The 18,449-nt window shown below is 41.5% G+C and overlaps 1 protein-coding gene across 1 annotated transcript; it reads left to right on the top strand.

Moving 5' to 3' along the window:
* The first annotated feature begins 6,252 nt into the window (after positions 1-6,252).
* LOC118587678 (ferritin light chain 1-like) lies at positions 6,253-7,064 on the top strand. Its single transcript, XM_036193674.1, has 2 exons — positions 6,253-6,430; positions 6,871-7,064. Exons 1-2 carry the CDS (start codon positions 6,253-6,255, stop codon positions 7,062-7,064), a joined length of 372 nt encoding a protein of 123 aa, XP_036049567.1.
* Positions 7,065-18,449: the final 11,385 nt, after the last annotated feature.

Genomic DNA, 18,449 nt, shown 5'->3' with positions numbered 1-18,449 from the left:
CAGCCACACTTTTATAATTAATAATAAGTCTCCAGGGTCATGATATGGGAGCAGGCAGTTGGGACAGAAAATGTCCACCTACAAAAAAACAAAAACAAAAACAAAAAACAAACAAACAACAACAAAATTATAAAATGAAAGATTATAAGGAATATAATTTGCAACCTAATCCCCTCCCTCACTTTAAAGATGATGGGACACAGCTTGCCTGCAGTCATATACCTAGTATATGGAAGAGCCATATTACAACCCAGATCTTTTGATCTCTCTGCCACCAAAATGGGGTGCTTAATGTAAGGTGTTACCATGGAAGCACTGCCCAGCAGTTGAACTTGTCACTCTTTTTTTTTTTTTAATTGAAAATAGATTCTTGGGCTGGAGAGCTGGCTCAGCAGTTAAGAGCACTGACTGCTCTTCCAGAGGACCCAAGTTCAATTCCCAGTGCCCATATGGCAGCTAACAACTGTCTATAACAACTGTCTGTAACTGACACCCTTACACTGACATACAAGCAGACAAAAACATCAATGTTGTTTTTAACTAAGTCTCTATAAAGACTCAAGAGCCAGATACTGGGGTGAAAACCTGCCCACTCAAAGAGACAGAGAAAGCACTCAGCTTTCTCCTCTACCGTTGTCTCAGAAAGAGAGCTTTCTCCTGCCTTATCAAAAAAGAAGGAAAAGAAGAAAGGAAAAAAGGGAGGGAGGGAGGGAGGGAGGGAGGGAGGGAAGCATTTGAGATTCCTCTATTAAGAAGTCTCTGTCTATATCTGTAACCCATTTTAATTAGATTATTTGGTTTTTTGATAACTAATTTCTTGAGTTCTTTATATATTTTGAAGATTAGTCCTCTATCATATGTGGATTTGGTTTAAAAAAAAAATCTTTCCCCATTCTGTAGGCTGCCACTTTATCTGATGGACAGTATCCTTTGCTTTACAGAAGCTTTTCAGTTTAATTTTGTCCCATTTATTAATCATTGATCTTGGTGCCTCTACCACCAGCATTCTGTTCAGAAAGTAATCTCCTATGCCAATGTGTTCAGGCTACTCCCCACTTTCTCTTCTATCATGTTTAGTGCATCTGGTTTTATGTTGAGGTCTTTGATCCACTGACACTTGAGTTTTGTGCAGGGTGAAAAATATAAATCTATTTGCATTCTTCTACATGCAGACATTAAATTTGACCAGCACCATTTGTTGAAGATGTTGTCTTTTTTCCACTGTATAATTCTGGTTTCTTTATCAAAAAGCAGTTGTCCATATGTGTGTGGATTTATGTCTGGGTCTTTGATTTGATTCCATTGATCAATGTATCTGTTTTTGTGCCAGAACTATGTAGATTTTCTTTTTACTACAGCTTTGTAGTACAGCTTGAAATCAGGGATGGTACCTCCAGAAGTTCTTTTATTGTACTGGATTCCATATGAAGTTGAGTATTGTCCTTTCAAAGTATGTAAAGAATTGTGTTAGATTTGTGGGGTCCCTAGCAGCAGGACCAGGACTTATCCCAGGTGCATGAACTGACTTTTTGAAGCCCATTCCCTGTGGTGGGATACCTTGCTCAGCCTTGATACAATGGGGAGGGGCTAGGCTCTCCTTCAACTTGGTATGCCAGACTTTGTTGACTGCCATGGGAGGCCTTACTCACTCAGGAGTGGATAGGGGTAGAGTGGAAGGGAGAAGAGGAGGTGGGAGAAGGGGAAGGAGGGGGAACTGGGGTTGGTATGTAAAATGAAAAAAATTAATAAATAAATGTATTTTTTAAAAAAGAATTGTGTTAGGGGCTGGAGAGACGGCTCAGAGGTTAAGAGCAGTGGCTGTTCTTCCAGAGACCCTGAGTTCGATTTCCAGTACCCACATGGTGGCTCACAGCCATCTGTAATGAGATCTGGCCCCCTCTTCTGGCCTGCAGGCAGACATGCAAACAGAACACTGTATACATAATAAATAAATAAATAAATAAATAAATAAATAAATAAAAACTCTTTTTAAAAAAGAATTGTGTTAGAATTTTGATGGGGACTGCATTGAATCTGTAGATTGCTTTTGGTAGAATGGCCATTTTTACTATGTTAATTCTACCTATCAATGAGCATGGAAGATCTTTCCATCTTCTGATATCATCCTCAATTCCTTTCTCCAAAGACTTGAAGTTTGTTTGTTTGTTTGTTTTTGAGACAGGGTTTCTCTTTGTAGCTTTGGAGCCTATCCTGGAACTGCAGACCAGGCTGGCCTCAAACTCAGAGATCCACCTGCCTCTGCCTCCTAAGTGCTGGGATTAAAGGCACACACCACTGCCTGGCTGACTTGAAGTTTTTATCATACAGGTCTTTCATTTGCTTAATTAAAGTTACCCCGAGATATTTTATATTATTTAGGGCTGTTATGAAAGGTATTTTTCCCCTGATTTCTTTCTCAGCCCATTTGTCACTTGTATATAGGAGGGTTACTGGTTTTTGGTTTTTTTTTTTTTTGTTGTTGTTGTTGTTGTTGTTGTTGTTGTTGTTTAGTTAATATTGTACCCAGCCATTTTGCTGAAAGTGTCAGCTGTAGGAGTTCCCTGGTGGAATATTTAGGGTCATTTATGTATATTATCATATTATCTGCAAATAATATACTTTGACTTCTTCCTTTCCAATTTGTATCCCCTTGATCTCCTTCAGTTGTCTTATTGCTCCAATAGATATTGAGAGAGTGAATACCCTTGTCTTGTTCCTGATTTTAATGGAATGTCTTTGAGTTTCTCTCCATTTAATTTGATGTTGGCTGTCATCTTGCTGTAAATTGCCCTTATTATGTTTAGGAATGTCCCTAGTATCCTTAATCTCTCCAGGACTTTTATCATGAAGAGATGTTGGATTGTGTCAAAGGCCTTTTCTGCATCTGATGAGATGATAGTACTTTTTTTTCTTTTAGTATGTTTATATGATGGATTACATTTACTGATTTTCATATGTTGAACCATCCATGCATCTCTGGGATGAAGCTTACTAGATCTTTTTTTAATGTGTTCTTGTATTTGGTTTGCAAATGTTTTATTCAGTATTTTTGTATCTATGTTCAGAAGGGAATTGGTCTGTAATTCTCTCTCTTTATTGAGTCTTTATGTGGTTGAGTATCGGGGTAACTGTGGCCTCTTAAAATGAATTGAGCAGTGTTCATTCTGCTTCTATTTTTTAGAATAATTTGAGGAACACTGGTGCTAACTCTTCTTTGAAAGTCTGGTAGTCTACACTAAAACCATTTGGCTCTGGGCTTTTTTTCATTGAGAGACTTCTAATGACACTTCTATTTCACTAGGGTTTATAGGCTTATTAAATTGTTTATCTGATCTTGATTTAACTTAGGTGAGTGGTATCTATTGAGAAAATTACCTATTTCTTTTAGATTTTCCAGTTTGGTAGAGTTTTTAAATATGCCCTTTTGGTTCTTTGGATTTCCTCGGTGTCTGTTGTTATGTCTTCCTTTTTGTTTCTAATTTTGTTAGTTTGGATGTTCTCTTTCTGCCTTTTAGTTAGTTTGGATAAGGGTTTATTCTCTCTTGTTGATTTTCTCAAAGAACAACTCTTCATTTCATTGATTCTTTGCATTGTTCTTTTTGTTTCTATTTTATTGAATTCAGTACTCAGTTTCTTACTGTTTACTCCTCTTTGGTGTGATTACTTCTTTTTTGTTCTAGAGATTTCAGGTCCTCTATTAAGATGCTAGTATGAGATCTCTCCAATTTTTTAATGTAGGCAGTTAGTATTATGAACTTTCCTCTTAGCACTGCTTCATTGTGTCCTGTAAGTTTGGGTGTGCTGTGTATTCATTTCCCATCTATGGCAATTGAAAGTTTTGTTACGTATAATAGTCTGGTCTGGCGTCTGTGGTCCCTTAGAGTCTGTAGCACATCTGTCCATGCCTTTCTAGCTTTTAGAGTCTCCATTGAGAAGTCAGGTGTAATTCTAATAAATCTGTCTTTATATGGTACTTGATCTTTTCCCCTTCCAGCTTTTAATATTCTTTCTTTGTCCTCTATGTTTGGTGTTTTGATTATTATACATCAAGGGAACTTTCTCTTCTGGTCCAATCTATTTGGTGTTCTGTATGCTTCTTGTACTTTTATAGACATCTTCTTTAGGCTAGAGAATTTTTCTTTGATTTTGTTGAAAACATTTTCTTGGCCTTTGAGCTGGGAGTCTTCTCCTTCCTATATACCTATTATGCTTAGGTTTGATCTTTTCGTAGTGTCCCAGATTTCTTGGATGTTTTGTGTCTGGACCTTTTTAGATTTAATACTTTCTTTGACTGATGTATCCATTTCTTCTATCATATCTTCAATGCCTGAGATTCTGTCTTCCATCTCTTGTATTCTGTTGGTGAGCTTTTCTCTGTACTTCCTCTTAAACTGCTAAAATTTTCATTTCCAGAATTCCCTCAGTTTGGTTTTTCTATATCTATTCTACTAACCATTTCAGGTCCTGAACAGTTTTATTTATTTTCTTACATTGTCTGTTTGTGTTTTCCTGGATTTCTTTAAGGGATTTATTCATTTCCTCCTTAAAGACCCCAATCATGTTCATAAAGGCTGTTTTAAAGTCCTTTGCTTATGCTTCAGCTATGCTGGAATATTCAGGATCTGCTGTGTGGGGACAGCTGGGCTCTAGTGGAGACATATTGCCCTGGCTCTTATTGATTATGTTTTTACTCTGGTGCCTAGGCATCTGGGTTTGGGATAATTATAGGTCTAGGTGCTGATTTCTGGATTTGTGTTTGTTGTGTGGATTTTCCTTGGTTTCTGTTTCCTTTCTGGATTTTGGAGATTGTGATGGTTGTGTGTTGCCTGTTTTCCTGGCCTGGTCAGCTGATGTGTTCACAGGGAATGCCTGCTGGTGTTAGAGGCTGGTTAACAGGGATGGGTTAGGGAAAGGAAGTTTGGATAAGGTCTTTGTGATTCTTTGGTGATGAGTCAGGGAGGAAAGGGAGACCACAGCAGGTTTCCTGCTACAGATCTGGGGATGAGATTGGGGGATTGGATCTCTGGAGCAGTAAGAGGTGTGGGCCAGCCTTTAGCCTATTTGTTGCCCTGGGAGGACCAGCCTTTGGGTTAGCAGAGGTTGCCTGCTGGAGTTGAGGTCTGGGATAAAGCAACAAGTGGGGGTAGGGAGAGTATGAGGGGATGGTCAGTGGGGTCCACAGGAGATGTGGGAAAGGGAAGAACAGCTGCAGCTGGTGTTCTGATTCAGCACTAGGGACAAGACTGGGGGTTGCATCTGGAAGAACAGAGAGAGAGGAGACAATCTGTGGCATCCTACCTGGTTTTCTAGCAGGGGTGGCCTGTGGTTTAGCAAGGGGTGCCTGCTAGGTTTGGGAGCCAAGACACAATGATGAGTCAGGAGAGGGAGGTTAGGAAAAGATGGTCTGTGGGACCCACAGGAGAAGTGGGCAAGGGAAAGGAAGGCTACAGATGGTTTTCTGTTGCAGTGCCAGGGAGGAGACGGTGGGATTGGGTTTGGGGGAATAGAGGGAGAAGAGAAGGTCTGTGGGCAGCCTACCTAGTACCTGTCACTCTTGATGCCTGCATTCATGCATAACCGAAGTGCCCTTTTTCTCATAAATGGACATATAACCTCCATCCTTATTCTTGTTCCAAATCTCTGTCCTCTTATGAAGTAAAGTTAACATTGACATTTTCAGAAGATTATTTCAAGTGGAATTTTCCTAAAAGTCACTTGCTTTTCTGAAAAGTAGCTATTTTTACATCAAAGACAGTGGCATGAAAGTAAATCCTTTCACTCTTAAAGATCATGCTGCAAAGATGCATTATTAAATAAAAGAGACAGGCTGCTAGCTGTGTTGAGTATGTTACATCATTTTTTTTCTTTTTTAAGAAAAAGAAGTCAGACATGGTAGTACATACTTGTATTTCAAATAGTTCTGAGGTGAAGGCAGGATTATTTATTACCAGCCAGGGCTATATAGCAAGACTTTTTCTGAAAAATACAAAGCAAAATAAAAAAAAAACAATTACAATAAGCCAGGAGTGGTGGTACATGCCTATAATTCTAGATACTTGGGAAGCTGAGGCAGGAGGCTGCCTGGCAACTTATTGAGTCCCTGTCTCAAAACAAAAAGTAAAAAGAGGGCTGGGGTGGAATTCTTTGCTTCCCTCCCATGGTTAAAGTGGTAAATTGTATGCATATGTATTTTATGAAAATTTGGAAAATGAAAGGGCTTCTCTCTACAGCCTCCATAGGAAACAATTTCCTATGGTTAAATTAAAAACTAAAGGCTGTGCACTATTCCAGGATGTGCAGAAGCCATCTCAAGATGAGTGGGGTAAATCCCAGGAGGCCATGGAAGCTGCCTTGGCCCTGGAGAAGATCCTGAACCAGACCCTCTTGGATCTTCATGCCCTGGCTTCTGCTTGCACAGATCCTCACTATAGTGATATTTTATTTGTACTGAAATGTGATTTTATTTGTATATTAATAAAGTTGCCTTGGGGTCAGAGCAAGCCATAGCAGAAGCTGGGTGGTGGTAGTGCACGCTTCTAATCCCAGCACTTGAGAGACAGAGTTAGACAGGATCTCTGTGTGTTCAAGGATACCGCCAGGATGGTGACACAGGCCTTTAATCTCAACCAACCATAGAAGACCTGGAGGTCTGTACAGACAGGCAGTGACAAGGAGGTCATATGGTTGGGTTTACAACCAATGAGAAAGCAGAACAGAAAGTCTATAAAAAAGACAGGACACAGGAAGTAGCTCTCTTGTGGAGAGGAAAGACAGAGCAGCAGTGAAGGGTAAGGTTTTCAGCACTCAGCTATTGCTCTGACCTCTTGGCTTTTAACTCTGAGATTGGCTCTGTATTTCTTATTTACCAAGACAGTTACATCTACACTTACCTCTGTGACTTCCTGGAAAACCACTTTCTGGATGAGGAGGTGAAGCTCATCAAGATGGGCAACCACCTGGCCAAACTCCACAGGGTGGCTGGGCCCCAGCCAGCACAGACTGGTATGCCCTCACCATCTCTGGGCGAGGACCTCTTCAAGAGGCTCATTCTCAAGCATCACTAGGAGGCCTCACTTTCCAAGTGGTTCCCTCCTCTGCTCTGCACCAGCCAGCCTCAGGACCTTCACCTGAACCTCTAGGCAGCTTTGTAATGGCTCTGGAACCCCTCCCAAGTCTTGGGACCAAGTAAAAATAAAGCATTTTGAAATAGAAAAACAAAAACTAAAGGAAGCTTTTAGTCTGCTCTAAGCCTTGCTGTTGGTCCCAGGCCAGATGGAGTCATCACACCAAAGTTCCAGAGCACCAAGCTGAAGTCAAGCTGTTTAGCTGACCTGAGAAATTGAGATTAGAGAGAGAATGGGCAGGTTCCCCAACAGGCCCGTGGAAATCAGGCTAATAATAAAGCTCCTTCTGTCTGCTTTAATCTTCACACAAAGGAAGTAACCTGAAATGTCCCAGTGTTAACTAATCCATTATTTCCCTGCTGCTCTGACTCCCACTCCTGCCTTATAAGGAAACAAGTTGGAAATGACTAACTTGGCTTTTGTTCATTTGTTTCTCCTTCTTCTACTTTTGCCTATGAACCAACCCAGCCAAAAACTTCTAGTTTCTGGTCTTCACACCTTTTATATCTTTCTGGTTTTCCCATCAACCTCTGGGATTAAAGGCTCACTTCTTGGGATTAAAGGCGTGTGTCACCATGCCTGGCTGTTTCCAATGTGGCCTTGAGCTCACAGAAATCCAGACAGATTTCTGCCTCTGGAATGCTAGGATTAAAGGTGTGAGTGCCACCATTTTCTGACCTCTATGTCTGTCTAGTGACTGTTCTGTTCTCTAACCCCAGATAAATTTATTAGGGTGCACAATATTTGGGGGAACACAATATTACCACAAGATTCTCCAGTTTCAGCCTCCTGAGTGCTGTGATTATAAGCATGGACACCATACCAGCTGAGTGTGATCTTTTTGTGTAGAGAATTATAAGAGATTCCTGCCAGTCACAGGTTCTGTATTTGTGACTTATCTGTTTGCTAAGTTGATGTGTGATTTCAAAATTGATAGCATTCATGTTTCTTTTGAGGTCACTTATAGACATGCACAAAAAGATACCAAAAAGAAAAGAAAATCCAGCACATGGGAGGCCAAGGCAGGCAGATCTCTGGGAGTTTGAGGCCATCCTGGTCTACAGAGCTAGTTCCAGGATAGCCAAGGCTACTGAAAGAAACTCTGTATTGGAAAGAAAAAAGAAAAGAAAAGAAAAAGCCCCAAACACTTCAGTATACATTCTCACCTGAAATGCTGCCAGCCCAATAAATAAAGATCCTGCAGGTATGCCTTAGACTTAAGACTGTTTGGTGGCACCCACTAGCCCAGTACTAGACCTGCCTAGTGACTGATGAAAATTGATATCCCCACCTGAGTAACCCCAACCATACCTGGTACCCAGTTCCTGAACAACATACTTGGTCCCAAGCAGTTATCAATTGCACAGGTTGGTATCCTGAGTCCTCTCAACAGCAAGAAACTGAATTATAGAAGAGATCACACAATCACTGTCTGGTGGGTGAAGGGGTAACAGAACCATTCAAGAGCAACCAAGCCAAGAAGAAAGGATGTGGAAGTAATGATAGGAGAGAGTGGAGAGATGACTAAAGAAGGATAAAATGATGCAAGGAGCTAGAAGAGAATCACAGGCACTGGTCACCAGAAGCATTCCAGAGAGATGCCAAGTCATAGGGCCAACAACGCAGACCACAGGCTGAAAGCTAATACTGGCTGCCACCAAGAGGCTTAGTGTCTTAATAGCCAAGGGCTGAACAAAGAACTGTAACACTTGCAAGATTAAGGGTCTCCATGTCACAGGTCTGCATGAGGGCTGTAACATTTATAAAGTTCCTGTTATACCTGAGACCTGCCATGATTTCTTCTGGGTAGAACAAAAGACTCATCATCCAGCTGACTGGGGACAGTGCTCTATCACCATTATTTTACAGAAATTGGGGGACTGAGAGACTACAAATATTGTTCAAGGGTTTCTATAGCCATGATAAAACGCCATGACTAAAAGCAAATTGGGGAGGAAAGGGTTTATTTGGTTTATACTTACATATCACAGTCCATCGCTGAAGAAAGTCTGAGCAGGAACTTAAACAGGGCAGGAACCCAAAGGCAGAAAGTGAAGCAGAATCCATGGAGGAGCGCTGCTTACTGGCTTGTTTCCCAAGGCTTGTTTAGCCTGCTTTCTTATATACCCCAGAACAACCTGCTGAGGGATGGCCCTATCCACAATAGTCTGGACCCTTCCATGCCCATCACTATTAAGAAAATGTGCCGGGCAGTCATGGCCCACGCCTTTAATCCCAGCCCTCGGGAGGCAGAGCCAGATGGATCTCTGTGAGTTTGAGGACAGCCTGGTCTACAGAGTAAGTAAGTTACAGGAAAGGCGCAAAGATACACAGAGAAACCCTGTCTCAAAAACAAACAAAGAAAGAAAGAAAAAGGAAAAGAAAAAAAAAAAAAGAAAGAAAGAAAATGCACCACAAGCTTGCCAACGGGCCAGTCTTGTGGGAGGCATTTTCTCAATTGATGTTCTCTCTTTCCAAATGGCTCTAGCTTGTGTCAAGTTAACATAACACTAGCCAACACACCACACAGCTGTGAAATGTTTCAATACTGTCTGGCTCCAGAGTCTAAGCTCTGACCCACTAAAGCCAGACTGTCTCCCTTTGTGCTTGCTGCACAGAGTTGCTTGAAGAAAGAGAGTTAAATGTCTGAAAAAGCAACAAGCATGTCACCTGGCCATCATCCCATACAACCAGCTGTCCTCTCTACAAGCAAAAAGAAAGGTGAGAGGGTTGTTGATGCCTACTCTGAAGATCATTGCTGTGGTTTGAAGCCTCAGCTGCTCCAAACAGGCTTTGGTTTGTGTGTGTGTTTCACTCTGTGAGCACCAATAAAGTTTTAAATTTTATTTTATTATTTATTTGTGTGTGTGTGTGTGTGTGTGTGTGTGTGTGTGTGTGTGTGTGTGTCTATGTGAGTGTATGTGCATACCTCAGAAGCCAGAAGAGGGTACCAGATCTCTTGCAGTGGTTCTCAACCTTCCTAATGCTGCAAAGTTTTTATACAGTTAGTTCCTCATGTTGTGGTGACACTCAACCATAAAATTATTTTCATTGCTACTTCATAACTGTAATTTTGCTACTGTTATGAATCATAGTGTAAAATCTGATATGCAGGATATCTGAGATATAACCCCTGTGAAAGGCTCATTTAACCCCCAAAATGGGTCACAACCCACAGGTTGAGAACCGCTGCCTTAGAGTTAGTTACAGATGTCTGTGAGCTGCCTGACATGAGTGTGGGGATCTCAACTCTGGTTCTCAGGACTGAGCAACAAGTGCTGCTAACTGCTGAGCCATCTTGCTAGCACCAGTGAAGTTTTAGTTATTCTTTCCTCAGCATCACAACAAAAAACAGTTCCCTATTCCGGGCCGCCTTTGCTCCTTGAGGAAGGGCTTGGGAACTGGGTGGTCCTTGTATTTGGTTACTTTGCTACTGCTGTGATAAAACACAATGGCCAAGGCAACTTGTAGAAGGAAGGGTTTATTTTGGCTTCACAGCTCCAGAGGAATGAGAGTCTATAACAATAACTTCAGGAAAGCTTGGCAGCAGGCATGGTGGCAGGAATACTTGGGAGCTCACATCTCTAACCTCAAACAGGTAACAGAGAGAACTCAAAATGGTGTAAGTCTTTAAGTTCTCAAAACCCAGCCCGAGTGGCATACTTCCTCCTAAACCTGTCCAAACAGGCCCACCAACTGGGGACCAAGTTTTCAAAACCTGACCCTGCGGGGCCGTTCTCATTCAGACCACCACAGGCCATTTCTCCACACTGGTACTTGCTCACCTGTGGGCAATGGGCCAAAACCTCAGGGTCACCGTCTGGGAGGTACCAATGAAGAGAGATGAAATGGGAGTTTTTCTGGAAGTTGCTACCATGCACCTTGGCTTTGAACATCCTGGGGTAAAATTCTTTTTTTCCTAAGAGCCCAATAGTGCAAAGGATTCATTACCAAACATCACCTCCTTAATTACCTTCCAAAACGTCATATTTTTTCCTTCCCAAAGCCTAATGATTTTGAAGTGCACATGAAAATTTCCCACTTGGAATGACTCATACCATAATTATACTTTGACACAGAGACAGACCTTGGGTTTAAGTTTTAATCTGTTCATTAAAAGGGAAGGATAAAAATCCTTTCAAGTGCTGTAAATCTCCTTAGGCCTGTGATTGCTTCTAGAAAGAGATAATCTTATTTGAAGAAAGACCAAATATATAAAACTGTATTAGTTACATTTGGCCTAAAGATATTTGCAATTTGTTATTATCAGCCTAAGAAGAGGCTATGGACAACACACACTTATTTCTAAGTGTCTTAAGTGTATCTTGCCCATATTTTGGTGATTATCTGCAATTTATCCACAACTTTAGTGAACAAACTTCACTGAGCTCCTGCAGATCTGTCATTAATTTGGCATTTAGTCATACCATGTTTTGAGATATCTTGTATTTTTATTAATTCATTATGACACAAGATCTCACCCTATAGCTCAGGTGACCTGGAAACTTAGCATCTAGGTGTAGTAGTCACTTTTTTTCATTGCTGTGACCAAATACCTGACGAGACACAAATTAAGGGAGGAAGGGGTAGGGCATAGTGGCATAGGCAGGTAGCAACTGGTCACATTGCATCCTCCACCAGGAAGCAGAGAGTGAACAGGGACTGTGTATGAGCTATAAAATCTCAATGTCTATTTCCAGTGACCACTTCTACAATCAAGATTCTACCTCCTAAAGGATTCACAACCTTCCCAAACTTTTCCACCCTCCAGTTGTGGTCAAGTGTTCAAAAACATGAGCATCTGGAGGACATTTCATATTCAAACCACAATAATAGGCTTGCCTAGAACTCTTGGCAATCCTTCTGCTTCAGCTACCCAACAAGCTAACTGTTCCTTAAATCTATGTTTATGTATCTTGTCTTCCTAAGTAGTCTGTAAGTGAATGAAATCAAATGATCATGTTCCCCTGACCCTTGTGCAGCAAATGCATTTCTGCACACAGTCCTGTCCTCAGCTAGATCCCAAAGATTCAATGTCTTATTTTCCATCTCAAATCACACTGCAGGCAAGGAGAACAAAGGCCTCAGTTTCCAACTCTGTCCAGGTTGTGGGGTGTAGAGATTCTATGTTGTTAAGTCTCGTATGCTGAAAGTTTGGTTCTCAGTTAGTGGATCCACAGGGCTCTGTTCTAACCAATGGATAAAGCCATCATTGGAGGTGATGGAGATGAGGCCTAATTAGACATGTAGGTTCTTTGGAGCTATGCCTTGCTCCAGGCCCCTTCCTCTGCCCATCTCAGCTTCCTGGCCTCCATGTGGTGTGTATATAGATTACTTTTCTGTTGCTGTGATAAAGCATCATGACCATGGCTACTTTTAGAAAAAGGAGTTTATTTTGTCCTATAATTCCAGAGGGAATTGAGTCTATCATGTAAGGGAGACATAGCAAGAAGCAGCAAGCTCTGTAAGAGCAGGGAGATAAGAGCTCATACCATCAAATACAGGCATGAAGCAGAGTGTGAACTGGAAGTGCTGAGAGGCTGCTAAACTCTCAGTCTATTCTTAATGACATACTTCTTCCAGCAAGGTCATGCACCGGAACTCCCCAAACAGAGCCACCAACTGAGAATCAAAAGTTCAAAACCCGAGCCTATAGAGGACATTCCCCAATCAAAGCTCTGCTCCACCATGCCTTTTGCCATGATATTCTGCCTCATCACAGGCTACAAACAATGGAGGTAGCCCAATATGGACAGAAACCTGCAAAACCATGAGCCAAAAATAAATTTTTCCCTCAGGTATTTTGTCAAAGTGATGAAAACACAAGAAGTGCATGCATGGAAAGAATTTAATTTAATGAGTGCCAGACACTTGGAGGGAATGTGGGAACTGATCAGCTGATATTAATGACAATAACACAACCGTGTCATCTCTCAGTAGCTGAGGGACTTGATGGTATTGCTTTGCATGTTTGTGACTTTCCAGGGACTGATAGCCAACACACTCTAGGCAGAGAACAGGGACAAACATAGCTGTATTTTGTTATTTTAAAACTAATTCTTCAGAATCTATACCTAAGGAGCACCCTGAAGTCTATTTTTTCCAGTGATGGTGATTAAACCCCAGAGCCTTGCACATTTGACCAGGTACTCTGTTCCTAATCTTCAATCATAGTACTCAGGAGCTGAGGCAGGAGGATCACAAGTTTGAGGCCATCCTGACCTCCAGAGTAAGATTCTGTCTCAAAAGAACAATAAATAAATAAAGGCAAGCTGCAGGACTTCCTGGCTGATTACACAATAATAATAAAATCACTGACATCAGCAGCATCTAAAATTTCTAATGAAGCCCAAAGGGAAAGGATGAAAAATAGTGACTAATCTGAGTTTTCATGGTAGGAGGAGAAGGAAAAGAAAGACAAAAAGAAGGAGGTGAGGGAAAGGATGAGAGGAGGAGGAAGGTGAAGGGTTGGGGAAGAGGTGGAGGAGGAGGAGATGGGCCAGAAGGAGGAACCATCCATGGGATGGGACAGGCAATGAGGTATTATCTTTCCAATTCTCTGCTCAGGCAGAGAAATACCATTCTAGAGCCCACAATGAGTCAGAAACATCAGGTGATAACCACAGTTCAGTCTATCATCAACAGGACTGTTTTGTAGCTGTTTAAAAATAGAATAATCTGTCCCTCAAAGATAGCTCTTTATGTAGAACCTTTATCACAGGCCAGGGACTATTGAGAACAAGGAGCTCTTTCATCTCTGTCACCCTCAACTTCTTATCTGCAAAAGAGGATAGGCAGAGCTTTGTTTTAAGGGTCAAGTGAGAGCAGACACAGAAAAAATAGAAGCAGTGCCAACACCAGGTAAACTTTCAATACTCACAGACTCTGATACTACAGATGGGCTGTGAGTGGGGCTGCCAAGGTATGCAGTGTACAGATGTAGCAAAGGCCTTGACTTATTAGTGATGATAGAATGTGCAGAGCACATTAGTAACATTCTCTTGGCTCAGTCCCCATACCATCTATATCTAATGTGAATATTCATATGCATAACCCAGGGCCCAGATGGTCTAGGGTGGGGTTGAGATTCTGCATTTCTAAATGACTTTCATGGGATGCTGAGAACAACCACCCATGTGTGGATCACACCATGAATAACAAATAGCTGCTGTGAGAGTTGGAGGTAACGTTAGAGTAATGTAGAAGTAGAGTCAAGATGCCTGACCACTGATGGCTCACCCACTCTGTGAATTGTTGAAGTAAAGATATATCTGAATGAATAGTGAAACTTAAAAAATAAAGCATGTAATCTCAGTACTAGGAGGGCTAAGGCAAAAGAATCTTGAGTTTCAGAGCAAGGAGGGCTCCTAGCAAGACCCTGCCTTAATGCAAAGGGGAGGGGGCTGAGAAAGCAAGACAGAAGGGAATTATTTCTAAAGTCAAATAGTAAATAAAATGTTAACAAAATTTTGCCAACCAGGGGTTGTTCCTATTGAATCTACTTGAATAAATACATTTAAAATATTTTGGAATTAACCAATTGCTCTTCAAATGAAGGTTGTCAAAGCACTTGGAAGAGAATTTTTTTAAAGAGTACTTAACACCTTTCCACCTGTCTCTTACTTGTATGTTAACTTTGCTCAGCAAATCTAGAGGCAAAGACAACAGCATTTCTGTGAATTGAACTGGTCATGCACAGCTTCATCATTCCATCCAACAGCATCTGAATAGCTCATGTTAAACACCTCTGGTCCTGAGGATTGAGAAGGAAGACAATGTATATTCTTCTAGATGTATATTCTCAGGGACTAAGGGTTTAATGATTGAGACAGATGACTGAATTCCCATCATCCATGATAGTGGCAATCATGGCTGCTGAATAACTCAGAGGAAAGATACATCTCTCTCTGGAGTAGGAGAAGAAGGGAAGATCTGAAAAAGCATTTTTGGAAGAGGTGATTTCAATATTTTCCTACTTCTTTTGGCTGATTATTCTTTGAGTTCCTTAAATGAGGTCTAGGCAGATGAGTAGCCTGCAGCCAGCAAAGTAAACTCCTGCTGTCCTGGAGAGATGGCTGAGGTATCTTCAACACCTTGTCACCTGTGCTCCACCCATAGCAGGTAGAGGCAGAAGACCTCAAGAATTGCACCAACATATGCTCACACAAGCACAAGCATCTTGTCAGCATCCTCTAGCGGCCGAGTGTAAATAATTTGTCGGTTCTGCTGCAGAGGAGCCAAGGAGTCCGAGTTTCCTGCAGACAGAGCTAGGGAAGGTTGCCTAGGGCTCCAGCTCACAATATGGAAAGTCTTTCTTAAGAGACACAAAACCGCTCTGATGAAAGAGGCCAATGCAGAGAATCCCCTTCCCAAGGAGACCTCTATCTCCAATAAACAAGGCCCTCCAAAAAGAGAGGTCAAATAGGTCTTTGAAAACTTTCAAATGAGAATAAAGATTCACTGTTAGTAAGCCCTGAGCAGCCTTCAACAAGGCATCAGATGTCCTATATAGCAAGATCCACAGCCAGATTACAGGAAGCTCTGCAGCACAGAGATCTCTAAATGTATTCTTTAACAAAGGGTTTCCCAATATAATTGACAGTAGAACCTTTTTTTAATAGTTGAAGATTTATTAGTATTCATAGCTTGTATTCCATGGCATTTTCTCTAGGAGTACTGCTCTAGCTACCAGTGTCAGCCATAGCTCCCAGAGAAACAACAAGCAGGAATTGACTCATGTGACTAGAAATTTATTTACAAGGCAGAAGTTGGTGAAATGTCTCAGTATGTCAAGTATTTGCTCTGCAAGCATAAGGATTTGAGTTTAGATCCCTAGCACTTCATAAATCAAGTGTATTTGTGCATGCATCTAATCCCAGAACTCAGGTGGTAGAGGCAGGAGGATCACAAGCTCAAGGTCATCCTCAATACATAGCAAGTACGAGGCCAGCCTTGAATATATAAGACCCTGTCTATGGATAAATGAATGAATGAATGAATGAATGAATGAATAGTTATTGTAAGATACAGCAATATAGAAGAACAAACAGTATTCTAATAGCTTTTATTTCAATTGTTTATAATTCTTTTAAAAATTATTTATTGTTATTAGTATGTGGTATATAATATGCATATGTGAATATGGGCATGCATGTGCACCAGTGCATGGAGGTCAGATGACAACTTTGAAGGTTCTTTCCCTCTACTATGGGATCTGGGGACTGGACTCAGATCTTGAGATTTATAAAGTAAGCACTTTTATCCACTGACACTTCTATCTGGCCCATTTATAGGATTTTATGTTTTATAGTACTGTGATAAGTAATCCTAATTGATGATTTGACTGGATTTAGAATCATCATGGAGACAGACCTCTGACTGTATCTGTAAGGATGCTGCCAAATAGATTTAGCTAAAAAGAGAAGCCCCACACTGAATGTGGGTAGCCCCATCCCTCAGATGGGAGATCCACACTGAATACAAGGAGAGAAAGTAAGCTGCACACCTGCACTCCTCTCTCTCTGCTTCCTGACTGCAGACACCACACGACCAACTGCTTCATGCTCCTGCCACCATGCCTTCCCTCAGTGATAGACTATATTTCCTTGAAATAAACCCTTCCTTTCTTAAGTTGCTTTTGTCACATCAAAGAGAATAGTAACTAATGCAGAATGCTACTTCTTTTCCAATAAAATATTGTGTGCTGCCTTCATACGTGAAGAGATTCGAGGGAAGTTTTTTCACCTGAAGTCAGAAGGGTAGGTCTGAACCTCCTCAAACTTATCCCTACCCTCTGGCTAAAGTAACTCTGAGGAAAAAAATAGGAGTTCTCAGTCAGTACAGATGCTTATTTTACTAAGAGAATACTAAAAAGCCCAAGGGTTAATGGTTTATTTTATGTAAATAGTTTTCAAAGTATGATCCCAGGACCCAGCAAATACTATCTGGAGACTTGTTAGAATACAAATTCTTAGGGGCTACAGAGGTGGTTCAGCCCTGAAGAACCCTGGCTGCTCTTCCAGAGGACTCTGGTTTGGTTCCCAGCATGCACATGTCAGCACAACCAGCTGTAACTCCAGTCCCAGGGGATCAGATGCCCTTTTATGGCACAGCATACATGTAGTGCATAGGCATACATACAGGCAAAATACCCATACACATGAAAGAAAAGTAAAAATTAATCTAAAAAAGGAAATGCAAATTATCTGACTAAACCCTAAAGAATCAAAAATTGTAGGTGTGGGATCAGCCCCTCAGGGGATTCTAATATAGGCAAAATTTTGAGAACCTTACTATGTGTCACAGTGAAGTAAGTACCAAAGGATATTTAGAATTGATCAGATTTGCTTTTGAATCCCGATCACCTTAGTTTTATGACCTTAAGTGAGTAACATAATGTCCTCCATGGTCTCAGTTTCCTGATTTGGAGAGAGAAGAGAGTAGTAACTGCCTCTGGACCTTTCCTATTTCCCCCTTACACCCTACTCTGGGTGATGAAAAGGAGACAAGAAAGCCCTGGCCTGATGTGTTGACTGAATCCATGTAAGACCCAGGACCTACCATTTCCTGAGCCTGTGGTTCTCAGGGCCTCCTTGACTAACTTAAAGACAGCAGGAGAGACATCAGAACACACAGCCTCTAAGACTTGATTTATACTGCCTGGCTGGACCTAAGCTTCCCTCCAAGATGCTTCCAACATTCCTGGCATGCAGATTCCATATCACCAGTGTGTCCTTCCAGTCCCCATGCTTCTGTCTGCAGCAGCAACAGCCCAAAGCTCCCTGTCCCCCAACCGTCAGGCTCCTCCTTGGAGCTTCCTCCAAGATAAAACAAGCCAGAACACAGCTGCTTCTACCTCTAATTACTGTTTTCTTCATTTGCTTGCTTTTCCTTCTTTCTGACTCTAATGTCAATATCAGAAGGAGGAGGTTGTCAGGGTAACACAGAGTGGAGTCTGGAACAGAGTGGAGGCGGGAAGGCCATCCTTGACCGAACCTTAACCCTGTTTAGTTGAACACCCACTGAGTTCTCGGCTGCCAATGTATCCTGGTAGCAAGAATGTGAGCATTTGACATTTCTAGTTTATTTTCCCTATCCTCCCCCTCTGATAACATCTCCCACCTTCTCTCCACTCTCCTCCTTCTGTCTGCAAAGTCGGCCTGACCCGTGTACATCTGCCTGAATTTGCTTGCTTAATTCTTCTGTTGGCTAAGTCTGATACTTTTTCTCCCTGATTTAATCGAGGCTCTCCCAGTGGCCAGACTCTATAACAATCCTACAAAACATTACCACTGGGGAGAAGGAAGAGGGATAATCTTGAAATCA

The sequence above is a fragment of the Onychomys torridus genome, chromosome 7, assembly GCF_903995425.1.
Source record: "Onychomys torridus chromosome 7, mOncTor1.1, whole genome shotgun sequence".
Lineage (NCBI taxonomy): Eukaryota > Metazoa > Chordata > Mammalia > Rodentia > Cricetidae > Onychomys > Onychomys torridus.
This window is presented reverse-complemented; position numbering and strand designations above follow the sequence as displayed.

What these genes read in the sequence shown, in the direction of transcription:
- LOC118587678 (XM_036193674.1), top strand. Translation starts at nt 6,253, where the DNA reads ATGGTTAAATTAAAAACTAAAGGCTGTGCACTATTCCAGGATGTGCAG. An exon ending in TTGCACAGATCCTCACTATA is followed by an intron (nt 6,431 to 6,870) that starts GTGATATTTTAT and finishes TTATTTACCAAG; the next exon opens with ACAGTTACATCTACACTTAC.